This window comes from Aulonocara stuartgranti, assembly GCF_965226115.1.
Source record: "Aulonocara stuartgranti genome assembly, chromosome: 17".
NCBI lineage: Eukaryota > Metazoa > Chordata > Actinopteri > Cichliformes > Cichlidae > Aulonocara > Aulonocara stuartgranti.
In genome coordinates this window covers 16327015-16341505 of record NC_138953.1, presented here as the reverse complement: position 1 = coordinate 16341505, position 14491 = coordinate 16327015, and the positions used below count along the sequence as shown (strand labels likewise).

The window sequence follows — 14491 nt, the reverse complement described above, 5'->3', positions numbered from 1 at the left end:
CTACAACTCAACCTTTGAAACTTCCATTTGGGAATACACGACACAGAACTAAAAATACCAGAATTTTCCAGATATTGAACAGTGAAATCTCTAAATTTCTGGTGTTTGGGGTCATCTAATCCTTCCTGAAACGACTTTTACAATGAAGTAAACCATACTGACCTGCGCTTGGTAGAGTCCACCTGGGTCTCGAGGGGTGACTCCCACGAAGGATGATCGATTAGCTGGAGGGGTCCCCGGGGCAGAGTATGCTGAGGGTTAACAACAACAACTCTGCTCACTGTAGAATATTTGGCTGAATTAAGTTTGCTTATTGTTCGTCTTTCCCTTCAGAATTATCTGAGAAATTGATGTGAACTGGGCAGAGTATTGCCCATCTCCTCTTTACTCTATATTCTATAAATATATTATATTTATTCTGTCTGTATTGCAGGTTGGAAGTTGGAATAAAACCCCAAACTCCACAAATGTCGCCCAGCTTAGATCTGGGCTTTAAGTGTCCACTGTATATGAAATACAACTGACACACATTTAAATGTTTACACAGAAATGAGCAGAAAGGTAACAGCAATGTAAACAAAATATTCAATTAACTGCTAACTAACAATGACATTGTAACAACACTGTCTTTATCAGGTATTAACATCAGTCCACCTCCTGCGTCTGGACCTGCCAGTCTATTCTCATACCTCTTTTTACAAGAAAGTGCAAATGGGTCACCTGCTCAACCAAGTGAGTGCAGAAAGCAGTATCTCAAAAGGCAGAGTTAAGTCTTTTCATATTGTGTTTGAATGATAATGACCATCTCCTAACAGTGTCGTTTTTGAAAAACATTTTCCACTTTTAATGTATGTAGTTGATCTGAATAACAGTATGGCATCAGATTTCTGTCAGAAATCACAAACTTGACAAAATATGAGAAAATTCTAATATCGTGCATTGAACATGGAAGTGTACACAGCAGCTTCCACTGAACTGTTTTATTCTGGGCAGCATATTAATATTTGCTTATACTTTGGAAAATCAAATTTGCAGCGTTTACTAATAACTTTTATTTGACCAGCTTGATACTGAAGATATACTGGAAGTTATTTGATTTTATGGAACAGATCATTAGTTGCTCTACTTGTCACTGATGCTCTAAGCCTCATTTTCACCGGTATTCACTGAAATGTTTTGTACAAACTGTATATATATGTATATATTATCTGTATATATAGTAGATTATTTATGACCACTTACTGGGTGATGTGGGGGAGTTTGCTCCTGCATCAGAGGACGTGGTAGTAGCTTTTGACTCTGTAGGAAGGGTCGGCCTAGAAAGGGAGGATGGGGGACTCGCCAGAGAGGGTGCAGGTCCAGGGGGTGCCAACATTTGTGACGAGATGTAGTGACTGGGCACTTTGACCTGGTTACTTCCATTCAGCTGGAATATTTTGGAAATATGAATTTTGTTCATTAAAGAAGCATTAAACCCACAGTAATATGAAATATGCTAGTGTTATGGACAGAGGTGATGTCATGTGCCCCTGAGGGGCTACAACAGATCATCTGCGTCCATCTCACCCTATCCCAGCATCCTCCTTGGTCACACAAGCCCTCTACATGTGCTCCTTTATTACATCTTCTGAGGTCTTCCTCTTTTCCTCCTGCCTCTCAGCTCCATCTTCATCATCATCCTCTGTCTGATATATCCGCACTCGCTCTCCTGCACATGTCCAAACTATCTCAGCCTCTCTGGCTGTCCTTCTGATGTCCTCATTTCTAACCTTCTATATTTCTACACCTTGCATGTTCACCTTTCCTCCTGTCTCCCTCTAATTCACGCACACATATCCTGACTTGCTTCTACCTTCACCGCTCCACATTCAGGGGGTTTTTTTATGTAAAAAAAAGTACTTGCTGCATCAAAGTTCTTCTCTTTGTGTCTTTTTTTACTTTTATGTTTATACATGTGGAGATATTGTCACTCTCCATCTATAGACAGGGGTGCGCATAAGTGGTCCGCAGGTGCGCATGCGCTGTCAAAATAAAAGATGCACACCAGATGAGAAGTTGCAATGCGCATTTGTGTACATAAGATTTTCTGGCTTCAAACAAATGCCAGCTCACCTCCTGCAACCACTTTTCCGAGAATACGCGCTTCTTTTGCGGTTCGGACTCCTTCTGACATTTCTTTGGAGGTGGAGGAACACCAAAGTAATTGCTTAAAGGAGCTTGCTTCTTCGACATCTTTAAGAGTTCTAAACAAACGTCTGTCCTCCTCCAGAAAATCTTATGTACGCAAACGCGCGTTGCAACTTCTTATCTGGCGCACGTCTTTTATTTTGACAGCACATGTGCATCTGCGGACCACTTATGTGCAGCCCTGTCTATAGTTACAAAGTGCTGCAGGTCTGGAGGAACTGCTAATATGGTGATTGAATTGGTTGCACAAGAAATATCTGTCTTCAAAAACATTTGTACTTATTTTTGCAGCATACATGTAATACTAGCTTGAGGTGCAATGGAGAAAGGGAATAGTGTGTTGGCTTGTGTTGACTAGATGTACTCACTGAGCTAGGGGTTTGATTGGCAGGGTCACAGGCTAATGAAACCAGATCCTTTAGAGGGTCTTGGGCAAGATGAGGAGGATAACGGATCGCTCCATGGGGGAAGTAGGAGGAAGATGGGAAATGAAGAGATGAGGAGGGATGTGGACTCCGGGACAGACCTGAGAAAAAAAATGACATGTTGTTCTGTGCATCCTTTAAGTAAATAACAAATTAACATATAACATTAACATTAACACACACACACACACACATATATGTGTGTGTGTGTGTGTGTGTGTGTGTGTGTGCTACTGACCACTGTGAACAGCTATAACAGGCCGGTGGTGCTGAGTAAAGGAACCCATTCTTGGTGAGTCTTCCTGGGGAGAAGGACTGTCCAGTTCTGCCTTCTTCACCGGGGGAGACAGCCCTAAATGAATCCCACAACACACAGACACACACACAGACACGCACGCACACACACAAAAGCACCCAAAATTTTCTGTCATTTGTACTTATGTTAGTTTCTCTAGAAATTGGTCTTAAAATAATATAATATATAATCATGAAGCACACGATCCTGACTCAGCAGAAACCAGTTGTGTACTAGACCACAGGTATTTGTATGGCTTATAATGGAAAGGTTTTCCAACTGTTTCCCTTTGTGCTGATGTTGCATTTTAAAACGTTTTGTGGCACCTAACCAAAAAAGTAAGACATTGTATGTAAGTGATACTCAGCTCCATCAAATTAGAATCAGAATTTCCAGGTTAGGCGCCGGTGATTAGAACTTTGTTAGAGTGGCGTGAGGAACCTGTCATTCTTAAATGTCAGATGTGGTCTGCCGTTCTTCTTTGGTATTTGGAAAGTATAAGGCAAAGAGTGCAGGCATTGGTGCCCTTCCATGTGCATACGTGGGAAGCTGGAAATGAGAATAACAGTAAGAGCCCCTCCCAGAGCCCCCCAGAGTAGACAACGGTCACAGAATATGGACTGACTGAGTCACATAGCATAAATGTGGTGGGATGCAAAAGCTAAAGCAGATTAAAATGCACAGTTTTCAGTTTCAGTTTTCAGTTTTATTCGTCATATGCAAGTTAGCACAGGGTCAACATTGCAATGAAATGTGTTTGACGAGCAGCAGTCACTCAGCAGCATGATACAGTAGAAGAAAATATAATAAAATATAATAAAATAAATAAAATAAAATAAAGTAATTAAAAAAATAGAAAAATAGTAAGGAGCAAAATATTAGAGAGACGTGGTAAAAGAGAAAAGATGACTGAATATATATGTATCTATAAATATAAATATATGTACACTAGTGATTAAATAAGAAAATCTTGAAAAGAAATATGACGGGAGGGCAGATGGGATATTGTACAGGAATGAGCAGCAGAAAATTACAGTATTGTACTTTTTAAATATAAATAGCAATAACAATAAAGTGGAGTGACCAGTGCAGATTAAACAGAGTACTTGTGAAGCTGCAAGTAGCTTCTGAGTGCGTCCTGTGCACTGTGTTGTATGTGTTTGAGTGTTGTGGTTGAGGTGTCGTATGGCTTGGTGGTAAAAACTGTTTTTAAGTCTTGTAGTCCGAGCAGACAGACTCCTGTAACGTCTGCCAGATGGTAACAAGGAGAACAGCTGATGTGCTGGGTGGCTGTGGTCCTTGATGATGCTGTGTGCTTTACGGAGGCATCGCTGGAGATAAATGTCCTGAATGGCAGGAAGCCTCGTGCCAGTGATGTGCTCTGCTGCCTTCACAACCCTCTGTAGTGATTTACGGCTGCTGGCAGAGCAGCTTCCGTACCAAACTGTGATGCAGCTCGTCAGCAAGCTCTCAATTGCACACCTGTAAAAATTTGAGGTGATGTTGGCGTTCATGCCAAACTTCCTCAGCCTCCTCAGGAAATAAAGCCGCTGGCGAGCTTTCCTGATAGCAGTGTCTGTGTGAAGGGTCCAGGAGAAGTCCTCTGTGATGTTGACTCCAAGGAACTTGAAGCTTCTGACCCTTTCGACCTTGACACCGTTGATGTGGCTGGGCTGGTGTTCTCTGACTGGTTGTTTCCGGTAGTCCACTATCATCTCTCTAGTTTTGCTGATGTTGAGAGTCAGGTTATTTTCCAGACACCACTCGTACAGTGCCATCACCTCCTCTCTATAGGCCGTCTCATCATTGTCTGTGATGAGGCCGATGATGGTTGTGTCATCCGCAAACTTGATGATGATGTTGGAGTCGTGTTTAGCAACACAGTCGTGTGTGAACAGGAAATATAGGAGGGGGCTAAGCACACAACCCTGTGGCGTACCTGTGTTTAGGATGAGTGGTGAGGAGGTGTGCTTACCAACTTTCACCACCTGGGGCCTGTTTGTGAGGAAGCTTAGAATCCATCTGCAGATCGGTGTTCCCAGCCCAAGGTCGACGAGCTTCGTGGCAAGTTTTGAGGGGATGATGGTGTTAAATGCCGAGCTGTAGTCGATGAAGAGCATCCTTGCATATGTATTCCCTTTCTCCAGGTGAGTGAGGGTGGTGTGCGTTGCCAGGGCGATGGCATCCTCTGTGGCTCTGTTTGTCTGATAGGCAAACTGAAGAGGGTCCAGTGTGTCAGGGAGGAAGGAGCAGATGTGACTTTTGACCAGCCGCTCCAGGCACTTCATGATGACGGATGTCAGTGCAACAGGACGGTAGTCATTCAGACGGGAGACCACTGATTTTTTGGGAACGGGAATGATGGTGGATGCTTTGAGGGACGTGGGGACCACTGACTGCCTCAGGGAGAGGTTGAAGATGTTGGTGAACACCTCTGCCAGCTCGTCTGCACACACTCTGAGTAGCCGGCCTGGGATGCCGTCCGGTCCCGGAGCTTTGTAAGGATTGACCTTTTTAAAGGTCCATCTCACAGCTTCTGTTTTCAGAGTTAAAGTTGCAGCCTCACTGTCCTCCTGAGGGTAGAGGATTCTGACGCAGACAACAGATCTGTTGTCTGCGTCAAAACGAGCATAGAAGTTGTTAAGCTCGTCTGCAAGAGATGCAGTGGGCTGAACACTGACTGTGTTGTCCTTCTTGTAGTCAGTGATGCAGCGCGCCCTTCATTGCAATGTATAGAAGGTATCTGCTGAGCCAGCAGCTGATACAGGCTGCCTAAGCAAATCCTATTCTTATGCATAACAACTGTCCAGAATCTGTTCATGACCCTGCCTCTTGATAAAAATACTGATAAAATATATGAATTCATTATTATTTAATTATACTACTGACTAGCTAGTATCGTTTTGGTGAATAACAGGATTTTCCTACATGCTAATCTTAAATATAATAATCCAAATAAGTGCATCACAAGCTTTAGGGCCAGATTTAATAAACAGGGCAAATTAGCATCTGAGCACAATACCCAAATAGGTTAGTTTTAGTTAATAGATTTAGTTGTTAGTTTTGATGAATTAGCAGTAAATTGCACAAATGTACTAACACAAATGTTAGTACATTAGTTTACATACTTGATTTAAATATTCTCCTCACAGAAATAGATATACAACATAGTCAGTCGCATAAAAATCCCGCCTCTTGCATTCAATTATGTCACTGTGCTCTCTTCATAATTACCAACAATATTTTTTTAAATGCCAAAAACCTGTTTGTGATGGTGCAATGTATTAGTAAACCTGGCCCTAATCTGTTCAGCAGCATGACTGTAAATAGGAAAGTCGATATGGTAGTCTTACCTCCTTCCATGTCATCAGTCCAGTTCCTGGAGCTGCTGGCTGGTGAGGAAGGTGAATGGTAATACTCCCCACCTGGACTATCAGCCTCTTCCTCTATAGAGCCAGACTTATGACGTTTACTCCTGAAGACACATAGAGAGATGCTCACACATTTAGGATCCTGGTTTCACTGAGCACCATGTGAGGAGATCAAGCATAGTCCAGTGTTAAAATGCATAAGGTAAGATTACTGTGAGGCCATAAGGACCTGTGTGTGGGCTGAAGTCAACTTGCTTTTTAGCAGCATTACTGTTTCCCGTTTCATTCAGAGACCCAAATCATTTACAATCCAACCCTGGCAGCCCATTTTCATTTAACCATTTCTGGGCCTTTCTGGCCTTTGCTGCATGTCCCCCCCCCTCTCTCTCTGCTTTCCTGTCAGTCTCAACTGTCACTATTAAATATTATTAATATTATTAAATAAAGCCAAAAAAGGGCAAGAATCAAAAAAACATTTCTGTAAACTATTGTGTACTGTTATCATGTCAGATAAATTCTGTAAAGAATAAGTGGTGTTTCTTACTTTTCCAACCATATACTGATTTTAGTCCGCACAATAACACACTGCACACTTAATGTTCCTCCTAAGTGCAATTGATTTTCCAATGAATACTTGTTGCAAACTTAAGATGCCTAGTGAATAAAAACATTCAACTGGACACATTCTTTCATCTCCTGCTGAATTTGCAAGTCTGCCCACTTAGAAAGAAATGAACGGTTTCTCGTTTTTATGACAGTTTTGTTCTGATGGAGAGCGACAGAACGTCAAACAGGAAAACACATTAAATAAAAGTTCTGAACGGATTTTCACGTCATTGTGAAAAAAGTATTTGATTCTCAAGAACAACATGACTTAGTACTTAGTGGATGAGTAAACCAGCAAGAATGGTAAATTGTCTGATTCTTATATAGCACGTGTCTACTCTTCCAGAGCACTCAGAGCGCTTTATACAAAATGCTACATTCACCCAATCGTACAAGCACTTTCTTCTATGCTTTTAAGTGCTTACTAACTAACGTTCACACACATTCATGCTCCGATGGATGCAAGAGCAACTTTGTCCAAGGACATTTGGCATGCCCACTGGGGTGAGTCAGGGATCGAAGCACCAACTGTCTTATCAGGAGATACCTCCTGAGCTACTTCTTACTGCTACATGCAGGAAGAAGTTTCTTGTATTTGGTTACCAGGTTTACACACATCTCAGGAGGGATTTCGGCCTACTCCTCTTCACACACTCTCTCTAAATCCTTTAGGTTTCTTGGCTGTTGCTTAGAAACTGGAAGCTTTAGCTTTCACCACCTTAATGTGCTTCATCTCATCAACATCCTGGCTGAGAGAAGGAGGTTCTCATCCAAGATTTTATTGTGAAATCATCTTTAGCAGAAAAACAGGCCAAACTATGATGTTTCCAACTCTGTGTTTGATTGTGCGGATGATGTTCTTTGAGTCACATTCAACCTTTTTCTGCCTCCAAACATGGCGGGCGGAGCTGATGTCAAAGAGGTCAAATCTGGTTTCATCTGACTGCAGCATTTTCTTCCAATCCTTCTTTGTAAGTGAGCAAACTTGCAAATTGTGCAGATATGTGTGTGTGATATGGCCGGGGAAATCAAAAGTTTGCCACAGACGTGTGTTTACCAGGCCGACTGAATGAAAAGCTGACTAATTCTTCACTGTGACAAAGAAGAAATTCTGCCAGTCTTTCCTGTGGTAGTTGCTCATTTATTACTGCCTAACATTAACCCTTCAGCACAGATACAGGCTTGTCTGAGCTTTATCTTATTTTTGGCACAAATGTACTATAGAAAGTTTATTTTTGTATTGGGGTCAATGACTAAAGGTGTTTCTGTACCTACAGTGAAAAAAGTAAGAAAATAGTAAGAGAGCAAAGAGCAAAACACGGCCTTAAAGAAAGAGACTTTTGCTTGAATAAATTCTTAAAGCTACTTTATCCTATTAAATGTGATTTAAATGAGCAATTCAGAAAACTGCTCTCCAATAAAACAAAGGCTGAAGTGTTAGAAAGGTTAAACAAGGACAGGGAAACTAAAGCAGCAGTGGGCTAAACAAGATGATCACTGAGGTATTTTTCTCAGGGGTATCCTGCCATACCTCACAGCACTGTTTACATGAATCTTACTGCAAACAGACATCAGAGCCTACAGTAACTGCAGTCAGGGGATGAGTCTCTGTACCATTTCTTGGCTGCTCATCCTTCCCAGTGAATCCGTTTTAAAATAGACAGGATTATTGGACAAATGGATTCCCTACTTCCATCTTTTTTCCAAAGAATTAAAAAGGTAAACCTCAAAAACCTACAACTCTCACACATCACTTGTCATCACTTACACTTTTACAGTGTAAGTGTAAACCTCTACCTTGCAGAAGTGCAATTGCTCTAAATATTTATCAGCCACCTTCTATTCAAAAGTTTTTAAAGTTGAAAAGACTTATATTTCAGCAAGTCGGTCCAATCTTTTTGATAATATTTCTGAAAATTTTCAGTCGGCTTTCAGTGCCCAGCCTTACCTGCACATAAATGTACAGTACAGTACAGTATATGTGCAGTATATAGGCATCATCCTTTATATGTCAAAAAATCTGACTGAGCAGCTTTAGGCATAGACCCATCTTATGCTCTCAGAGTACATGCCTCCTGGTTGTCCCTTTATTATCTTTCTATGTATTTGTTTTCGTTCTCCTATATTTTAATGTGCACTTGCATTTTGCCTTTTATGTGCTTGAACATTCACCAGAAATTGAAGTCTCCATTTACAACCCTGTTTGTGTGTGCATGTTTAGGCATCTTTGTGAGGACAGAAAATTGTACAGTCCCTTATGGGGACAAAATGCAAACCCGCAGGTTTGAAGACATTTTTGAGGCTCAAAATGTGGTTTAAGTATCAGTGTTACAATTATGTTTAGGCATTCATTTTTCATGGTTAGGGCAAGCGGCTAGGGAAAGCATTATGTCAATTAGATGTGCTCAGTAAGACATGAAAACTAGTGTGTGTGTGTGTGTGTGTGTGTGTGTGTGTGTGTGTGTGTGTGTGTGTGTGTGTGTGTGTGTGTGTGTGTGTAAAAATACCCGCTGGATGAGGTGCTGGCCAGTGATCGTCTGAGACTGACTGGCTGGTTAACAGACTGGTTGAGATCATAGGCCAGATGACCCTGGAGCTCCCCCACAGAGAAACCAGGCCCTACTCCTGTTACAACGGGAGCTACATGGGAAAAAGACAGATTATGAGTTACGCACTTAAAACAGAATATCAGGTACACAAAGTGTGTGGCAAAGCCCAATACTGTGCTAATTGACTAGTCTTTAATTTCCTATCTAGATTTCATTATATCTACTCACAAAGCAGCAAGGAAAGCTTTGTTAATCATGTACATGTAATTCACTGACTTTCACAGTCAACACTTAAGATTTTGCTATGGCCTCCCCCACTTAGTTCAGATCACCAGTCATACCAGATCAGTTTACTTTTAAAGGTCACGAATAAAAACAAAACAAAACAAAAGGCTGTAAATGTTTTCTGTTTGAATATTTTACATGGTTAATAAAAGAGACAGTGTGGTTTGATTCCATATATTTAGAAATTCAATTTAGAGGAAATGACTTGAGTTGTTCTGTGGGTCCACTTTTATCCTGAGATCAAACTATCCTGATAGGATTGATGTACTCCACCATGACATGTTCTCCACCCCCAGGAGACAAAGGCGCTATAAACAGCTAAATGAGGGTGAAAATCGGATATGGATATCCTGTTGTTACCATATCTTACCAAAAAATAAGGCCAACAAATTAGAAATGCTGTGCTTTTCTACTTTACTTGAGCACTCAAAGCACTTCATACAGCATATCTCACTCACCCTTCTACATATAAGTGCTTCCTATTGAACATTCACACTCTGAGGAATGCATCAGAAAGCAACCTGGGGTTCAGTACCTTGCCCAAGGACATTTGGTATACAGACTGGAGCAGTCAGGGTTCAAACCACCAACCTTCTGATTAATAAACTGCACTGCTGCCTCAATTGACATCATAAAAACAACTTGAAATTGCACTTGCATTTTGTTCTTATATTCTCAAACTAGTCCAAGAATAATATGCCCTTCAACATTTTTCAAATTCAAATATTTAAACCAAATCTGTCAAGACAGAGCTAAAGAAGGGTTGGTGTTACAATGACAATACTAGCCTCTGTAAGAACACTGCCAAAGGTAGCGTAGCTGTGTAAAGGTAAACATAATGGTAAAGCAGGCTTACTTCTCGAGACCTGAACAAGCTCAGTAACACTAAAAACTCCTGATGTTACAAAACTCTCCTGGAACTCTGGACCATCTGCAAAAATAAAACAGCAGCAGTTACACACTAAGAAAATAGATAAACTAAGGTAGTATTTATATAATTACACTTTGGATCTTGATGTTTAATTGCCTAAATAGCTTATTTGGTCTTTGCAGTCCAAAGCAAAAATATAACTGATAGATTGGGTAGTTTTCTTAATTTATACAGGTCCATGTTTCCGCTTGTAATAAATATTAATAACAGCATTTAAAACTTGTAAATACAAGGCACAGCTCAGAATACTGCAGTCTTTGTTGTTACTTTGTGTCTAAGAAGTCAACCCATGCTCTAGCAAATTAGACTGTTTATGTACAAGATATTTATTTTATCTGATCATATTACCTGATAGAGACATATAGAGATATGTAAACAGATTAAAGAAAAATAAAGAAATATACTTTACATTACCCATGGTGGCAGTTCGACTGTCCTCCTGATCAGAACCCACACCAGTGCGACTGGGACTGCTGCTCTGCTCGGCCTCTGAAAGGAGAGAGCGAGAGTGAGACAGTGTTTGTGGATGAGGCAGAGAACAGAACAAGATTTCAGCAATTTCAACAAGCAAAGTAGGTCAGCCAATATATTCTTTCTTATAGGAAAATATAAGAACAAGCATATTTAAATATTGTTAGCTCCATCCTCAAAAAAGTTTAAAGATGCAGTAAAAACACAGAATGGATATGTATATATGTTTTTTGTTGTTTGTTTGTTTGTTCTTAACTGACATGCTCATCCAAAACCAGCAGAGGGCATATTTTAACATACTAACTGCATATTTTGTGACTGAAAACCATTTTCATGGCAGATTTTCTTGATTTGTTCAATGTGTTAAATAAGATCACTCATGTTCATTTTCTATTTAGCAACACAACAGTTTTATTCAAATACACCAGGCAAACAGGCATGTGATCACCATCCACCTTTTATAACCTGTTTATTAATGAAAGTCACCATTTTGCATTGTTATTCATACATTAAATCTTTAATTTATTCTAACTCAATTATCATAATTATTTTCTTAACATTAGAAAGTGCAGCATTTGTCCTAAATTATAGTACAACATAAAAAAGTCTCTTAAGACTTGCAGAACATATCTATTTAATGTTAAATGTTAATTTAAGGGGTTTTTTTCCCATTTGGGGACTAATGTTAAATTTCACACCAGTACAGGTTCTGACAATGATTAACGTGTGTTTGCATTTAACACAAATTATTCGACATCTGTGGCTAACAGATGAACACTGTTCTGACACTAATACCAAACTAACACATAGAGAATACAGAACGGCATTTTAAAGTGAGGAAAGTTAAACTTTCCAGGATATCCTGAAATCATAAGAACAAATTTTGATATAATAGAAATGTAGAACAGAGAATCTTGAAAGAAAGAAGTTTTTTTTTCTTCTTTACAACAAGATGCACGATGCATCGTCACCATGTAGCAATCTCATATTTTATCTAATATTACCAGAGGTCTACTATATTTAAATGTATACATGAAAGTCAGCATGAACAGCAATGTTGAAGTATGTAGTATGTAGTGCATACCTCTCTCTTGCACATAGTAAGCAAGGTAGAGGTCGAGCTCCTTGACAGAGACAGAGATGTGTCGAGGCTGGACACAGAGGACTGGATTGGAGCACTGGCCTCCTTTCACCAGCCGTTCACCATCTGTGCTTTCCAGTGGGATTCCTTTAAAAAGGATAACCATCACCAGGTCTAATCTCCACACCTTGGAAAAACAAAGCAAAAAAACCCCACTTATGTCTGACTAAAAACATGAGTCTCACTTTTGCTATGTTTAGTGTGAAACTGGTCCCCTGAATGGGCCAAGCATCCATCCTTTTCCTTGACCGCTTAAGACACAGAGTTACGGACTATCAGAGACTGACAGGCAGGGTACATACAGAGCCCCATTTTATCACAGGGCGAACATATTCAGAATTGTAACCAATTTAGATTCACTAATTAACCTTGCAAGCATGTCTTTGGATTGTGTAAGGAAGCCATAATACCCAGAGAGAACCAATACAGGCACAGGCAATGAAGCAAACAGTTAGCTATAAATTTAGCATTTCCTAATTTTATTAAGCCAACTTCAGGGTTAACTAAAATTGTATTACAAGTTTCATAAAGGCTATGATTTTGATTCGCTATTTTGCTTGACTGTCTCTGATTTTAGCGTCATATATCAAATACTTTTCAAGATATAAAATGGTCCATCAACCCACTTTCAGGCCTTTTTTTGAGGCAATGTTTGAACAGGAAGATCACAAATACAATTAAAGATCAGAGCCTAAAAAATTCACTAGCTTTTCCAACCATTAAAATAATGATGATCAACAACTGGCAATCTAACTTTTTAACACATTGACTTGCTCTGACTTCATCTGTCATTAGACTCAACTGGCTTCTTTGAAAATGGAAATGAACCCACCCACCACTTTAATCCCACTAAACATCTTGTTCTGATATATGGTATAAAAACTGTACATTTAACAGTATTCCCTGAAAACCCTCTTTTGTATGATCACAATGGACAACTGTACCCTCAAACACACAATAATAACATGGACTGAACCACCACTCACAACCACTAGCACTTTATATAGCCTCTGTAGGAATTATATCTCACTTATCTTAACTGCACTACTGTATAGCTCTGTGTAAATAATCATTCTGTACATTCGATAATTTTTAATCCTACAACTGTTTACAACTTGCATAGTTCCCATTTCTGTATAGCTGTATATCCCAGATTCTGTAAAGTTATTTATTTCATATTCTGTATAGTTTTTCATATTTATATCCTGTTCATAGCCTGTTCATAGCTTGTACTCACTACAGCCTGTACATACTTATAGTTATAGAATATTCACAACATACTTCATACCGTGTACATTATAACATACCATAATAGACCCATTTCTGTAATATACTCACATATCTATATTATTGCTAATATATATTGTAATATATCTATATCACTAAAGCACTTCTGGATGGATGCAAACTGCATTTCGTTGCCCTGTACCTGTGCATGTGCAATGACAATAAAGTTGAATTCTATGCTATTCTATTCTATTCTATCACAAAGATAAATGTGTACACACGGGCGATACAATTCATTACAATATAAAAATAAACAGAAAAAGCTGTAACTAAATTTAAGGACGTATGGGGAGAGGTGGAACAGAGGGTTCAGGGGCACGGACAGTATGGTGATGGTATATTTATAAGACAGTTTCTTAACTAAAAATCAGAAATCTTTAAAAAGTAGAAAGGTTATAATATTTAACCACCAATTTTCAGCTGCTGTGAGTTGTTTGACCTCCTTTAATTAGGCAAGGCAAGTTTATTTATATAGCACAATTCAACAGCAAGGTGATTCAAAGTGCTTTACAGAGACACATAAAACAAACCTCCCTGTCTAAGTCTGGTTCTGCTGAAGGTCACTTTTGTTAGTTCATATATTTTTCTTGCTAGCCTCATGTTTGATGTAAAATCATGAAAAACAAAAACCTGATACAACCTTGCATTGTCACAAAAACCTTTTTAATGAAAAAGTCATGGAAAATAGCATTCATAAGACAAGGAAAATCAGCTGTTAAACCCACTCACAGCAGCGATTGTGCAGTTCAGGCAGAAACAAGCCGGCTACAAGTACAAACAGTAGGTAAATAAACTTACCTTCGACGGCAAAGTTGATGTCACTGCTAGTCTGAGTTAGACTGAGTTAGTTAAATTAATTAAAAACTGCTTGATATTTCACATCTTTGACAGCAATTTTAGTCTGGGGTTAGAAAAACTATCTGCATTTCTATCTCTCCAGCCA

General features: G+C 39.5%; 1 protein-coding gene across 2 annotated transcripts in view; it reads right to left on the bottom strand.

The window, feature by feature from the left end:
* The window catches only part of nfic (nuclear factor I/C), a 37249-nt gene that overhangs the window by 9987 nt on the left and 12771 nt on the right, over nt 1–14491 (bottom strand). For both annotated transcript variants that reach the window (XM_082509916.1, XM_082509917.1), the window contains exons 4-12: nt 12205–12388; nt 11064–11138; nt 10575–10649; nt 9392–9524; nt 6261–6382; nt 2851–2964; nt 2556–2713; nt 1243–1426; nt 163–251 (exon numbers count right to left, since the gene is read on the bottom strand). In XM_082509916.1, the coding sequence (XP_082366042.1) occupies nt 163–251; nt 1243–1426; nt 2556–2713; nt 2851–2964; nt 6261–6382; nt 9392–9524; nt 10575–10649; nt 11064–11138; nt 12205–12388 (1134 nt within the window). The remainder of the gene's footprint in view (nt 1–162; nt 252–1242; nt 1427–2555; nt 2714–2850; nt 2965–6260; nt 6383–9391; nt 9525–10574; nt 10650–11063; nt 11139–12204; nt 12389–14491) is intronic.